At 36.5% G+C, this 15951-nt stretch overlaps 3 protein-coding genes and 1 non-coding gene across 5 annotated transcripts; 3 read left to right on the top strand and 1 right to left on the bottom strand.

Moving 5' to 3' along the window:
* Positions 1–527: 527 nt before the first annotated feature.
* Positions 528–601, bottom strand: TRNAT-AGU. Its single transcript has one exon. It is a non-coding gene; the product is annotated as a tRNA-Thr (tRNA).
* A 1299-nt stretch (positions 602–1900) lies between these two features.
* LOC108992231 (probable CCR4-associated factor 1 homolog 7) lies at positions 1901–3531 on the top strand. Its single transcript, XM_035682626.1, has 2 exons — positions 1901–2096; positions 2233–3531. Exon 2 carries the CDS (start codon positions 2492–2494, stop codon positions 3314–3316), a length of 825 nt encoding a protein of 274 aa, XP_035538519.1. The 5' UTR covers positions 1901–2096; positions 2233–2491; the 3' UTR covers positions 3317–3531.
* A 3346-nt stretch (positions 3532–6877) lies between these two features.
* On the top strand, positions 6878–10325 carry LOC108992230 (cytochrome b561, DM13 and DOMON domain-containing protein At5g54830). The gene has a single exon (XM_018966721.2). It carries the CDS (start codon positions 7214–7216, stop codon positions 9932–9934), a length of 2721 nt encoding a protein of 906 aa, XP_018822266.2. The 5' UTR covers positions 6878–7213; the 3' UTR covers positions 9935–10325.
* A 2414-nt stretch (positions 10326–12739) lies between these two features.
* LOC108992175 (brassinosteroid-related acyltransferase 1) lies at positions 12740–15877 on the top strand. 2 transcript variants are annotated; one of them, XM_018966641.2, is made up of 4 exons: positions 12740–13315; positions 13925–14389; positions 14670–14741; positions 15205–15877. In XM_018966641.2, the coding sequence occupies exons 1-4, from the start codon at positions 12869–12871 to the stop codon at positions 15700–15702; spliced, it is 1482 nt and encodes a 493-aa protein (XP_018822186.2). In that variant the 5' UTR covers positions 12740–12868; the 3' UTR covers positions 15703–15877. The 2 variants fall into 2 exon arrangements, with proteins under 2 accessions (XP_018822186.2, XP_018822187.2); XM_018966642.2 differs by lacking the exon at positions 14670–14741.
* The last annotated feature ends 74 nt before the right edge of the window (positions 15878–15951 follow it).

Genomic DNA, 15951 nt, shown 5'->3' with positions numbered 1-15951 from the left:
ACATTCATATAAGTTTCTATATTGGAATAGTCATTTTTTCATTATATGACAATAAAATAATATAAAATAAATTTAACTTTGACTATTTACATCAAATCTCCACATTAGATTATCTATTTATTCATTATATAGTAATGTGTAATTAATAATTTTTTAATTTTTTAATTATGAATTTATTTTATTTTATCATATTTTACTATTCATAATATTATATATTAATTAGTAATTGTATTCTAATTATATTTTTTCAATTGTCATTTAAAATGAAGAGAGAAATAATTGATATTAAAGGGAGAGAGAAAGAAATAATATAAAAGGGATTTGATGAATGAATAATATGTTCCAAATTTAGAAATTAGTTTAAATATTATTGTAGCAAATTCTCAATTTTATGACCTCATAGCTAAATTCTCATTGGAAAAGCTAATCCAATGAGAATGCTTTAAGATAATTCTGGTCCGTCACTTAACTCACTTCCAGCATCAAGAGAGAGTAAGAACTAAGAAGTAAAAACTAAAAACCGAGCATGCTTTCATTGAGAGTCGAACTCAAGACCTCCCGCTTACTAAACGGGTGCTCTAACCAACTGAGCTATGAAAGCATTTCTTGTCAGTACTTTGCCATAATAATTTTGGTATAAGGTGGCTGTTTTATGTTCCACGACATGTGAAAATAGTGGAGGCATGGGAACTCTTCTTTTGCAGTCTGTGCTCCAATTTTCGATAGCTTTTGAACATGCAGCTTCGGCTCCATTGGGCTCAAGCCGCTCAACTTAATTCTCCACGTATCACTTATGTATTTATATTGTTTCTCCCCTTCGATTATCGCAAGGTTACTTAAAATGATCTTTTTGATTCTTTACCTTAAATTTTCAAAAAAATTTGTACCATTGTTTGAAAAACAAATGGTGTCGAGGACCTGTGGAAGTAGCTAGCCCCAATAATTGATTGAAGAAATATTCGTAACATAACATGTTTTAAAAAAATATATATATATTTTAACAAAGCAACATTTAGCCTCCACTAAAAAGGTAATATAGGTGAGATTTGAATAGTGAATTGATATAAAATAAGTTGAGATTAAAATTAAAAGTTGAATAAAATATTATTTTATAATATTATTATTATTTTGAGATTTAAAAAAATTAAATTATTTATTATATTTTATGTAAAATTTTAAAAAAATTATAATTATTAAATGAGATAAAATCAATTAAAATTAACTCTAAATTCAAACGGGATAGTTGATACAAAAATACCAAAATGAATGAATGTGATGGCGATATGGTCAAGGAAGTCCAATTTTCTTATTTTGATTTATAAATATTCGCATGCTTCTGGTGATGCCGAATGGAGCTCTGACCTGTCATGTTACAATGACCATTCTACACAGATTGAACAAATTAGTGCAGCCCATTACTTGCTTTATATATATTTTTAATTAATCACCATTATAATTAAACAATCGTTTTTTTAGATTTTAAAATTTAAATTACCAGTAAATTAATATGCTCACATGTCTTCGACTAAGAAAATTTTAAATTACTAGTAAATTAATTGACTCACATCTCGTTATATCAACATTCAATCAAGAAAAATTTTATTATTAAATCGATAAGAACATAATTTAATTTAAAATCTAAATTTAAAATTTAAAATTTTATAAATTAAATCTTATCATTTAAATGATGTGAATGTTATATTCTACGCATATTCAATTTAAGAATATAATAACTCTTCAACTAATCACTAAAAAAAAAAATTAGAAGACAACTTAATGATAAAATGTTAAAAATAATAAAGAAGGTTAAATATTAATGATTTGTTTTAAAACATAAAAGAGTAAGATATGGAAACTCCTAATTGGTAGAAAAACGACATCGTTGGACCCGCTCTTTGGCAACATCACTTTCCTCTTTTCGCCCCGTCCTTTCACTCGTTAAGAACCCCCCCATCCTCAAGTAAAGGTCTCAGAACCACGTTCCTTTCTCTCTCTCTCTGGTTCGTTGACCTAGAGAGTTCGCTTCGACGAAGCGTAAATCACTGATTCCAAGTTCGAGATCTGTATAATCACAAACCTTGTTTCACCAATCCAAGGTCAGATATCTTGTGCGCTCACAAGTTTTTATTTTTCATTGAATCTATTTGCTTTGTAGGGTTCTTATTAGGTTATATATCGATACCCTTTTTTCTTGGTTAATTTACGTTATGTTTTTAATTGGGTTTGCCTCAGATCTAGTGGAACGATCAAAACGCGGTCGTATTCGCAGTAACCTAGTTCGGTTCACGTTTTTGGAGAGGATTCTGAATGATTCGTCGATTGTTTTCGTTTCTGTTATTTCATCTTCTGTCTGTTCCAGATCTACTCGAAACAGAATACGTTGTCCTTTTTGCGAGAACTTAAGTTACAGTTACACAGAACAGTTTAGTCTGTTTTCAGATCTGGGTTTGATTGTATTCCTCCTTCTGTTGCCCGAATTCAAGTATTGGAAATGTCGATTTTACCGAAAGGCGATTCGATTCAAATCCGTGACGTATGGAATGATAATCTGGAGGAAGAATTTGCTTTGATCCGTGAAGTTGTTGACAATTATAATTATATTGCCATGGATACCGAGTTCCCAGGCGTAGTTCTTCGGCCCGTGGGTACTTTCAAGAACATCAATGACTATAACTACCAAACACTGAAAGACAATGTTGATATGTTGAAATTAATCCAATTGGGTCTCACTTTCTCCGACGAGCATGGGAATCTTCCCACTTGCGGCACTGATATGTTTTGCATCTGGCAATTCAACTTCCGCGAGTTCAATATAAGCGAGGATATTTTCGCAAGCGATTCCATTGAGTTGTTGCACCAGTCCGGGATTGATTTCAAGAAGAATAATGAGAAGGGCATTGATGTGAATCGGTTCGGTGAGCTTTTGATGTCGTCGGGGATTGTGTTGAACGATGGCGTGCATTGGGTTACCTTTCATAGCGGGTATGATTTCGGGTACTTGCTTAAATTGTTGACCTGCCGGAGTTTGCCTGATACACAAGCGGGATTCTTTGATCTGATCAACATGTATTTTCCGATAGTGTATGATATCAAGCATCTGATGAAGTTTTGCAATAGCCTTCACGGTGGGTTGAACAAGCTTGCGGAGTTGTTGGATGTGGAGAGAGTTGGTGTGTGTCATCAAGCGGGTTCTGATAGTTTGCTGACGGCTTGTACCTTTAGAAAGTTGAGGGACACCTTCTTCAATGGCTCAACAGAGAAATACGCTGGTGTTTTATATGGTCTTGGTGTCGAGAATGGACAGAGTACCAATTGAAAGGAAATAATTGGGAAAATATTGAAGAATATTTGTAGACTACTTAAGTGTGAGACTTTCAGTTCTCTTTGTAAACTGGAAAAAAAGTTGTTGATTTAGTCGTAACTTATTTTCTGTGCTGGATTTGTAACTGAAACCTTAACTGGTTTGTAGCCTGATTTGCGTGTACATGTTGCAGTTAGTCTTTGAATAAAAATTTAAGATGTTTCTATGCTTCTGCGGAGTTTATTTTTTTATTTTCTCTCTTTGACAACATCCACTGGTTACCTCTATACTGTTATTGGTTTGTTTTGTTTAGTTCATGACACAAACATGTATATATTGTCAATCAATTGATTGTGAAGGTAGTGAAGGTTTGTTTTTGGAATTTACCCTGCTTGTAGAAGACAGCTAACTCTGTGTTCTCTGTGTGCGTATGTATATGTGTGTCAGTGTGAGCACAGCCAGAAAGCATTTTTGGTCCTTTCTGAAAGTTGGAGAAAGCCTGCGAATTGGAGGTGTGCAAAGAGGGCAAGTAGGACAATATATGCTACCGAGACGTGGCTACTGTTCTCAAAATCATCCTCATAATGCGTGTGTGCACGGATGCTCTTTTTAATCTTATTCCGAAAGGACCGAAACTAAACTTTCATCAACCGGGCGGTTCATTTATCAATTTATTCTCAAGGTATGCAATTGTGAATTTGTGATATCCTCACCGTCTTATGTTTCTATCATTGCAAATCATTTGGTGTGTGTTTCTGTTTTTATTTCTTTCATTGACATAAACCAGGCTGTTATTCTGCAATCTCTACTATTTTGAGGAGAATCTTTAATTTCTGGTGTTTCTATGATGTAGGAATACACCTTATTCTTACAGCAAACATCATTTGTGTTGTATCCTCTCTATTTCGAGGCAGCAGAGTACCTGTGGCTCCTAAGATTCAGTTCTGGCTTCTGCCTTACAACTTACAGTGTTGTAATTTATATGCTAATTATGTCTTGCAGATGGAAGCCCTTTTGTCTTGGCTGACGTTTATTACATTTTATAGCTTAGTTATCCAGATGAATGTTAATTATGGGTTGGGAAGCTCGGGTTGCATTGCAATTAATCATAGTCCTATTATAATTCTTCTTTAAGGCAAGGTTTTCTTGATCATGTTGAAGGAATTAGTTTTCTTAGAGCTTGATCAATGGATAGACTGAATAGTGATTGGTTCTTGGTTAAGAACATGGCGGTGGGAAAGCTTGCAGTAGCTTCTCTCTGTCTTCCCAAGCTTTTCCATCTTTCCAATGAAGCGGAAGCTTTTTGTTTGATGTGCGGTGGGCATGGCGAAATTGCTTGAAGAAAAGTTGTCGCTTGGATTCCCCGGTTCACTCCATTGCTGCTAGCGTTGTGAAAGATTCTCCAACTGATGCTACCAGAAGCTAGTGGAGAAATTTGCTTTGTTTCTGAGAGGTTGGCGGAATCAATTCTCACTTTCGTGGTTAAAAAGACTCACTACCTGATGCTACCACAATTAGAGATCGACCTGTGGCCTCGGTTATCGAGGGAAGCTGCCGCACCATGACAAATTTTAAAAACCAAGACCAATGTACCTATGGAGTTTCCATTCTCGCAGCTGCTTCTCATATGCGAGATCTTTATCATGGAGCCCCCCTTCTTGGACGTTCGTAACAAATTAACAATGGTTCTTCACGGAAATAATGGGCGATAAGATTGTCTGAGAACACGAAAAATTCTATACAGAAGCTTCACATTCCTGCAGAGTATCCTCATATTTTATATTTCAATAAATATGAAATATGAGGATAAAAGAATAAAATTATATATTTTTAAATAGTATATAAGAGTGTGAGACTTCTGTGTAGTACAACTCTTGTGAATACAAATGTTCTCGTATCTTGTTATACTATTTTACTATTATTTATAAATAGTTTATTATTATTTATAAATGATTTATTATTATTTTATTATTATTCATAAATAACTTTGTTATTATTTATAAATAATCTGAAATGTTGTTAACATTTTCAAACGGAACCGGTAAAGGAGTGTATTGGTGTTGAGGTATCGTATTGAGGAAATCACTGGGATCATATATTGGTCTAGGATTTATGACCATTTTTTATTCCTCTTGACAGTCCTGGCATCGCTGATTATATATTAATTTCTGTCATGGTCGCAACTAATGTCTTATAAATTGTACTTTTTATTTTATCTCATATCACTTTTTCGTCAACCCCAAGCAAGGTTGGGAGGAGATTTAAATCTTATTTACAAGATGCTCTCTTTGATCACGTTCAGAGATTAGTAAAGACTGGAAATTACTACAAAATGTGATCCCGTATTTTGAAGTCAAGGTGGCGTCAACACCAATTCGAAGAAGCGTGTAAAAGGCAGTTAAGACTGTTTTCAAAACTAAAGTATTAGATTTGGATTCCGAGCACAGTATTTATTATTTTATTAATATTTTACTATTATTTATTATTTTATTATTATTTCACCATTATTTATTATTTTTTATATATTTTTATTATATATAATATTCTATTATTAACTTTTCATTACATTTTACTATTAAGAGAATATTTAAAAATGCCTCATTATCTCATTACTTTAACTATTTGCCGATAACTGTTATTTGCGAAAATGAAATAATGTTTTTCATATTACACAGTGTGCGACTTATTTTAAGTAGTTCTTATTGAAATAACTGGATGTAAAATTATTTAGAGTTGGTTTGGATTAAGATGAGATAAGATAGTTTTAAATAAAAATTAAAAAAAATATTGTTAGAATGTTATTATTGTTTTGAGATTTAAAAAAATTGAATTGAAATTTAAAAAAATTGAATTGTTTATTATATTTGATGTAAAAATTTAAAAAAATTATAATAATAAAAAAATGAGATGGGATTAAATATTTTTTAAATCTAAATGCGACAGGTGAAAATTACTAATAAATAATGGTATATATTATTGAAAAATTCTAAATATAAGCCTCACACTCTGCACACCTATTTAAAAATATATAATTTTACTTTTTTACCCACGTAATGAAAATGATTACAGACATGTTTATAAGTAAAATAAGATAAAAAAATAAAATGATATGTTTTTAAGTGGGTGTGTAGAATGTAAGACTTATAGGTAGCACTGCTCTTTATTATTATTATTATATTTGAAGTAAATCTTATATCCTTTTAAGGTAATAAATCGTGAACTTCAACCAATAGCTACAGAAAACGACATATATATTTTTCTTATATAAATACAATAACTAGTTTTGGTCCGTCTGGGGTCGTTTAATCTAGGAACTGGTTACGCAACAGCTTTGCAGGCCAACTGTTTGTTTCCCAAGGAGGGGAAATATAATATAATTTTGTTATATATAAATAAGTTAATAATATCATTATTTTTATATTTTAAATTTAAATTAAAGTTATTTTTAATAAAATTTATTTTTTAATTAATTATATTAAATAAATATACGTATAAGTACACATCATCGCTTATAATTAAATTTTTTCAATATGATATTAAAAATGAATAAAGGCTTCTTTGGGCAGCTTCCTCGGCGTCTCCTCCCCCTCCAAATGAATTTACTGAAGTGCCAGCCGCAAGCAACCCAGAGCAGTACGTGGTGAGAAGTGAGAACTACTTCCCCATAACTAATTTATACCCTTCTCTCCTACTTTGCCTCACCCTGATTCTCCGCACTCTCTTTCTTTCCTCGACGGCGACCGCACTTCTCTCCGATCAATTTTGCTCCAGGTAATCTTATAGTTCCTTCTCTCTTTCAAACTTGGTCAATTTTTCTCACGCATAACCTAAAAACCTAGCCACGACTTCGGACCCAAACGCACGGTCTTACGATCCGACCAGATCCGGATCTCTCACTCTCCTTCCCTCCTCATGCCTCTAAAACCCGTCTCCCTTGGGTTTCTCCTGAGCCTTCTCCTCATCCTCCTCCTCCTACTCATTTGCCATGCGGATCCGCTTCCTGATTGCCCCAAAACTAACCCACTCGCCCACCTCCGATCCGAATTCACAATGTCCCAGCACCAACTCCGGGGCGTCTTCACCATAATCGACGGTTGCTCTTTCCGGGTTTCCCAGTTCGACATGCTACCCGGGTCCGACGTCCACTGGTGGGGCGCCATCGCGCCCGATTTAGATAATCTCACCTCTGGGTTCGTGATCTCCGACCACAACCTGAACGAAACCTACAAGAACGCAAGCTTCGTTGTGCATTTGAGGGAAAATGTGACCTGGGATCAGATCCATGTCCTCGCCGTGTGGGACCGCCCCACTGCGTCAGAATTCGGGCACGCCGTGCTCGCCGATTCGGTAAATGGGTCGGCTGATTTAGCTCCGTCTCCATCGAATGACGGTGCCGAGAAGGCCCTCTCGGTTCATACTGAGCCCACTATGTTGGAGAATTGTAAGGTGCTGTCCAAAAACTATAGGGTTCGGTGGACGTTGGATGTGGATGAGAATTCCATCGATATCGGGTTGGAGGCGGCGACTGGGACCATGAATTACATGGCTTTCGGGTGGGCAAACCCGAATTCCACTTCCCAATTCATGCTCCACGCAGATGTGGCCGTGGCGGGGTTCAAGGAGGAAGGATTGCCGTTTGTGGATGACTTTTACATCACAAAGTACAGTGAGTGTATGACAAACAAGGATGGTTTGGTGCAAGGGGTTTGTCCCGATACGATTTACGAAGGGTCGGACCCAGTTGGTCTGGTGAACAACACGAAGTTAGTTTATGGGCATAGGAAGGATGGAGTATCGTTTATTCGGTACCAGAGGCCGTTGAAGCCATTCGACAAGAAGTATGATTTGCAGGTGAACCCCATGGAGAACATGGCGGTCATTTGGGCCTTGGGGTTGATAAGGCCGCCCGATGTTCTGAGGCCTTACTATCTTCCCCAAAATCATGGGGGGCCATGGCTCGAGGTTTATGGGAATTTGATACTTAATATTTCTGAACATGTGGATGATTGTTTGGGTCCTTTGGATGCAGAGGACAAGGAGGATCAGGATCTTATAATTGCTGATGCCAATGTTCCGCTTGTTGTTACGACTGGTCCAGCATTGCATTACCCGAATCCCCCAAATCCTTTGAAAGTTCTTTACATTAACAAGAAAGAGGCCCCGGTACTGAGAGTGGAAAGAGGGGTACCAGTGAAGTTTTCCATACAAGCAGGGCATGATGTTGCTCTCTACGTTACCTCAGACCCAATTGGTGGCAACGCGACTTTGAGGAATATGACTGAGACTATTTATGCAGGAGGGCCGGAAGCTGAAGGGGTTCAAGCTAGTCCGATGGAATTGAAATGGGCGCCTGATAGGCATACTCCTGACCAAGTTTACTATCAGTCATTTTTTGAACAGAAAATGGGTTGGAGAGTGCAGGTTGTTGATGGGGGTCTGTCAGATATGTATAATAACAGTGTTATTTTGGATGATCAGCAAGTTACATTCTTTTGGACATTGTCAGGGGACTCAATATCTATTGCAGCTCGTGGTGAGAAAAAAAGTGGCTATCTTGCAATAGGATTTGGTAGTGGAATGATAAATAGCTATGCTTATGTGGGTTGGGTTGACGATAGGGGTGTAGGGAGAGTAGACACTTATTGGATTGATGGAAAGGACTCCTTGAGCGTGCATCCAACAAGAGAGAACTTAACATATGTGAGATGCAAATCAGAAAACGGCATGATCACTTTGGAGTTTACGCGTCCACTGAGACCATCATGTAATCGCGGTGAAAGTGGAAGACAGGAGTGTAATAACATCATTGATCGGACAACTCCTCTGAAAGTTATTTGGGCAATGGGTGCTAGATGGACGAATGAACATCTAAGCGAGAGAAACATGCATTCTGCTAAAAGTAGCAGGCTTGTTCGGGTGCTGCTTATGCATGGTTCTGCTGAGGCGGAAGAGGATTTACGCCCAGTATTGGCTGTACATGGGTTCATGATGTTTCTTGCTTGGGGCATATTGCTTCCTGGTGGAATATTGGCAGCTAGATACTTAAAACATATTAAAGGTGATGGATGGTACCAGATTCATGTTTACCTGCAGTACTCGGGTTTGGCGATTGTCCTACTTGCCCTTCTTTTTGCTGTGGCTGAGCTTCGGGGTTTCTATGTCACCTCATTACATGTAAAATTTGGTATTACCGCAATTATTTTGGCTTGTTTACAGCCAGTCAATGCATTCATGAGGCCTAAAAAACTTTCCAATGGGGAGGAGGTTTCGTCCAAAAGGGTTCTTTGGGAGTATGTTCACGTCATTGTGGGCAGATCTGCCATTGTCGTGGGTATTGCAGCACTCTTCACTGGAATGAAGCATTTAGGCGACAGATATGGTGGTGAAAACGTACATGGACTTATTTGGGCCCTAATGGTTTGGTTCTTGATGGGTGCATTGATAATTATGTATCTGGAATTCCGTGAAAAACGCCGAAGGAGAGACAGAATTTTTGGAAGAAGCAATTGGGTACTGGGTAACCACGAGGAAGATGACTCTCTTGATCTTTTGAGCCCAACCGGGACTCTCTCAGAAAAAGAGTCACAACAGTCTGGAAGAATGGAAGTTCAGTTAGAACCTTTAGGCAGATAGATGTGTTTAACAATTATTCATTGGTATAAAGTCACTACTCTTCACCAGTTTTGGTACTGTTCCGCTCTCCTACGCATGGTAGCGGGCGTGTTCATCCTAAAGAGCAATATCCCTACAATTTATATTTTGTATACTCATACGACTTTAGCACAGTGGAAGGTTATATCAACATCTCTCTCTCTCATTAAAATTTAGAAGGGAGGTGGGTCAAGTTATTTTAATGTGGGAATTAGTTCAGTTTCTGCTTGTTTAGTTTAATGGGATGTAATTTGTTTTGCCAAATCGGAAGTTAGTTATTTTTTATGTATATCATGCGATGCTAACCTATGAAACTTTATTGTTTTTACGGCAGTTGCCATTGATTCTAATTGGGAATTGAAACGCAGTTGATCAGGAAAGATATACCAGTGGCTCATGAGTCTATTTGGGTATTGTTATGCTCTCTGTTGCAACATAATACATATATCTATTTCCATTTGCCGGCAATGGCATCAGTCCATCCATCTTTCCAGTTGAAGCCAAACCCAAATAGATATTTATGTTTTAAGGCTATTACAAGTCTATTGTCAAGCCTTAAAGTTGAAGCTCAAATTAGAAACTGGAATTATTAGGCCGGGTAGCATGAATCGGCCCATAAAAAAAAAAAAACCCAAGGATCACCAAATGACACGTGTGTGTCGGTGAGGCCCTTGGTGATTGGTGGGCTGACGTTCTAAGAAGAAAATATCATAATCTGAGTTGGAGCATCGTTCCCTGTCCTTCGATGATGAGACAGTTATGGGCTGTAAGTAATGACACATTAGACCTTGGAGGCTGTACCAGTTTAGGCTTAAAGCTAAAGCTTGAAACTTGTCATGAATAAGATTACTTCGATATAACCTCCTATAACTTGATAGTACCTCTACGTCAAATCTACTATTTCTTTTTTTTTTTTTTCTTTTTTAAAAAAAAAAAGAAAGAAAAAAAGAAAAGAAAGAAAGGCATGGTGTTGAAGTGGTTTGACCGTACTGAGAGTGAGATCTTACATTTACCTTGCAAAGACCCAGCTTGGAGTTATATCTAAAGCAAAAATACAAGTGGTAGTTCAGATTCCACTCCTGAATAAATTATAAACACTAACAAAATAATTAATAATCAGATCAGTTTTATGTTTATTTGATTTTATTTCAAACACAAATTACATTCATATTTATTAGCCTACCAATTTTAATATGAGAAATATTTTAGGTATAAAAGAATTTTATAAAACTAAATTTACAAAATATGACTGGTCAAATTATAAAATTATTTTATTTTAAAATGTATCTAATAAAATTAGATCAATTAAAGAATTTACTTTTATGAATAGAAAGCTGCGGGCACTTTAGAAGCGGTGGAGAAGAACAAATTCCTTTGAGATACAAATAATTAATAGCTATATAATAGTAGTAGACATCGTAGAGAAATTCCTACTGATTTTGTATGGTGTACCGAAGAATGTGAGGTCAGGTGAAAAAGAAGGATGAGAGATGAAGGTGAAGGAAAGGGAAAAGGAGAGAGAGATCAGCAGGAAATAAGGCAAAATGCTGGGAAAGTAAGAGACAAGAAGAGACAAGTCTGGGCTTCAAATGCACGCATATAATATACTAGCTTTGATACAAACAGCAACTTATAAATTTTCCATGATCCTCTCCCCCAACCCTCCCTCATGCATCTCGTTCTCTCAGTGAATCATACATAAATATATACATATATATATATATATATATATATATATATATATGCATGCCAACCTGTCTTTCCAGCAGGCTTCAACCCCACCTGATCATCTCTTTGTTTGCCACAAATCAACGGCGCGCTAGCTTTACTAATTTTTTTTCTCTTTCAAAGAGAGAATAAAAAACCAAGTTTTCTAATCTGTTGTACTTTGTTGTGGTTATTCGCTCAAGTTATAGTATATATAGAGTGCATATAATATAGAAACTTAATTCATGTCGAACATGACTTGAATTACTAATTAATTTGTAACCAACAAACAAAAGCTGATCTTAGTACTTCTGCCTATCCACTTTAATTAGTTGGAAATGGCAAATTAAGCAGCATTTACCACATTAATATATAATCAGTTTTGAGGCAGCTAGCTCTCGAAACGTTCTGATCAGCAATTCGACCTAATTTATATAAGCTAGCTAGGCTTTCCGTCTAATTTGGTCTGGAATTTGGGACAAACTTGCTTGAGTTGATGCTTTATTAATTCATCACTGCTACTCTCCACAGTACTGACATGAGTACTAGCTAGGGAAAACAATATCAAGTATGTAATATTATATCCAGTTGTTGGATGTGACAATCTCACATGCTTTCCCTGATTTATAGGACTATTTCCTATTGTGTGTAACCAAATTTTAACACATGATCGATCACAATGTACCCATGTATCATCATCATCATCATCATCGCGGGGATGACATATTCCAAGTAATTTAGTGGCAAAATTCAAAAGTCTGACTAGAATTCTTGACTTGCTGATTGAATACTGGGAGCTCGAGCTTAGCTAGCTAGGTTCTACGACAACATATATATGTCCGGGCCCATCTACTGGACGATCATGATCTCTCAAGTTTATCCACCATCGATAGGTATTAGGTCATTGTCATCGGTCACTCCCTCCAGTGCGAGCCAGATAATACATTCGCCGACCCACGGGCCGGATCCTTTTCATACAAAAAAAATAGTGCCATGCAAAAAAAATGCTTTAAAAAGCATTTTCTTATAAAAAGATGCACATCACGAAATCATTCTTATATCAGTAGTGACTTAAAGAAATCCAAAGAGAGACATAAGGTTGGCTCCTAGGAATCTAAGCTTTTCTCTTTATATTTAGAAAGCCCTTTCTTTCATGATCTGTGTCTATCTCGCATTAATCCAGAAACATTAGAGCAGAAAAACACATTCATGGGCACCCAACTTGAAAAGGATCAAACAGTTACTATAACAAAGAGCGTGTCTGTGTGTCCCAAATATTTGCACCCCCAGAAAGTTTTGAACCTCTCAAACTTGGACAGGCAGTGTCCAAGCCTTATGTACACGGTTTCCTTTTACAAACCATCTCCTTCTTACAAAGATTTGTCACTTGATTTTGTTTTTAACAGCTTGAAATCTGGCCTGGAGGATACCTTGTCGGTTTGGTACCCGGCAGCAGGTAGGTTGTGCCTGAACCAAAACGATGGAAAGCTCGATCTCTGGTGCAACAATAAGGGTGCAGTTTTAGTTGAGGCAGTGACGCAGATTAAAATCTCAGATCTTGGAGACCTCTCTCAGTACAATAAGTTCTTTGAGAAACTGGTTTACAAGCCTCATTCTTTTGGAAACTTCTCCCAGATGCCTCTGGTTGTTGCTCAGGTGAGAGTGCTTCTTGAAGCCATAGATCAAGTTTATATATTTAGATTAATTAAATGCAAGAATCATTTCCAGACTAGAAAATTCCCCACCTTAGTTTTCCTAACTCTTGGATTATGATTTTATAAGTTTCTGGTGTAGTGTATGTTTCTTTAATTCTTTTATATGTAGGTCAACCAATTAGGCCTTTTGGGCGACCATGTCCATTGCAAAAAGTTCGATTTTCATAGATATGCATGAGCTCCGAAATTATATGTGCATGGCCTCTCGACTTATAATTATTCATTAGCGCCCTAGGGTTTCCCCTAGCTTGCCTCTATTGAAATTCTTCTGCAATATATATTTTCGATATTTTTTTTCATGTTTTCTACCCTGTAAGACGCCTCCAAAACAAGCCATAACTCATGCAGAAAAAGAAAAAATAGAAACTAAAAAAAAAGGAACAATTTTTTAATTGTTCATGATCAAGGGGATGAGGGGTAGCGTTGGGACACGCTTAATTCCTTCTCACTGGATAACAAGGGTACACACAGCTTGTTCCAAAATTAATTTTTACGCACAAAACAAAAAAATCCAAGTTGTTTTACATGAACTGGTGATCATGTGATGTAGGTTACCAAGTTTGGTTGTGGTGGCTATTCAATTGGTATCGGTGTGAGCCACTCGTTGTTTGATGGACCGGCCACCCATGATTTCTTGTATGCATGGGCTTCTAATTCTGCTATTATGGAAGGAAAAGGAAGAGTTGAGCAGCAAAAACCACTGCACGAGAGAGGGTCGACACTATTGGTGGTCACCAACTGTCCAGCCCCAAATATGACTACAAAGTTATCTGAAAAATCAAGCTCAAGTAGGAAGAGGGCTGCGGCCATAGATCATCTGTACCAGTTGATAATGCAAGCAGCTACTGATCAAAGTCTTTCTGATGTGGGGTACATGAATCAAAATAGTTACCTTCTTAGGACCTTTCATCTAAGCAGTGCAATGATACAAAGCTTGAAGAGGAAAGTCTCGGGTAAGAGAGGAGGCAGCTTTTCATGCTCATCCTTTGAGGTGGTTGCAGCTCACCTGTGGAAGGTAAATTTCTCAATTGATTGAATTTAAAATTTTTGACCCTCTCCAGTAGTACTGTTTTAAACCACAAATCAAATTTCTGATTTCAGCAGAACGAATAATATATAAGAATATTAGGTCTTGAGATTATTTAAGTAGATTTGGTAGACATTAATTAAAACTGGCATGGTAAGCAGACAAAAACATTACACAATATTCTTCAATATCCGCAACTTGTTTTCTTGCCAGAGACCGAGCAGGGTGAGCTAACCTAGCCCTACACGACAAATTTGACTCTTTGCAGGCCTCTCGGTGGGTGTTTGTGAATATCAATTATGCTAACAAGCTGCCAATATTAATTACCAGATCTCAACTTGTGAGTACGGAAGGCGCACATGAGTTAGTGGCTGACGAATAAACAGTCAGCAAATCATATAACAATGCTTAATGACTACACTAATACCATAAAAGTTTGGTATATAATCATGCCCCATCGCGCGTGATAATTTAAAAATTGAATTGAGTTGAAATAATTAATTATAAATAATAAAATAAAAATTAAATTATTTATTATATTTTATATGAAAATTTAGAAAAATTATTTTAAGATTTAAAAAAATTGAATTATTTATTATATTTTATGTGAAATTTTAAAAAAATTATAATGGTAAAATGAGATTAATTAAAGTAAGTTTTGAATTCAAACGAGACCTAAATGAATTCCGGATTTTATCTATGCATGTAAATTAATTAATGTAGATCTAGACTTGATAAGATTAATGTATATATAATAATGGGTTTTAGATGTTGATGATCTGGATCAATCGTGAAAAACTCAGGCAAGGAGCAGGGCTTTGGGACTGAGGAGGGAAACTATGGTGTGCTTGCAATTTTCTGTGGACGTAAGGAACAGGATGGTGCCGCCACTGCCAAAAGGTTTCAGCGGCAATGCTTATGTACTTGCCTCAATTGCAATGACGGCAGGAGCATTGGAGGGAGAAAGCCATGAAAGGATAGTTGAGAAAATAAGGGAAGCCAAAAACTCAATAAGCAATGAGTACGTGTATGCATATGTTGAGGCACTCGAAGGTCCAAGACCTTCTGATCTCCCTCCTCTAAAGGAGTTAACCATGCTTTCTGATTGGACCAGGATGCCATTTCACAAGATCCCATTCTTACATGGAGAAGCAGCTTATGCATCTCCACTGGTTTCTCCAGTCCCACAGGTTGCTTACTTTATGCAGAATCCTGATGACGATAAGAGCATTGATTTAAGGATTGGTTTGCTTCCACACTCCCTCAAATCATTCTCTCAGTACTTCCTCAATGTGCAATAAAACTCTCTCTCTCATCTCTTGGTGGTTTGGTGTAATTAAGTGGTCTGTAAAAACGTCGTTTGGCAAGACACGATTTGGAACTGAAAATAAGTACTCGGTCGAAACATGAATGTTTTATTGTTGAATGTGAGTTCTGTAATCAAGCAGCATCAATTGAACCCAAGCGTACAGTATAATCGAGCCACGGACGACAATGCATTTTTTAATTAAAAAATGAAAAAAAAAATACACAATTTTCTATTATTTATA

Source organism: Juglans regia, chromosome 11 (genome assembly GCF_001411555.2).
Source record: "Juglans regia cultivar Chandler chromosome 11, Walnut 2.0, whole genome shotgun sequence".
In the NCBI taxonomy this organism is placed as follows: domain Eukaryota; kingdom Viridiplantae; phylum Streptophyta; class Magnoliopsida; order Fagales; family Juglandaceae; genus Juglans; species Juglans regia.
This window is presented reverse-complemented; position numbering and strand designations above follow the sequence as displayed.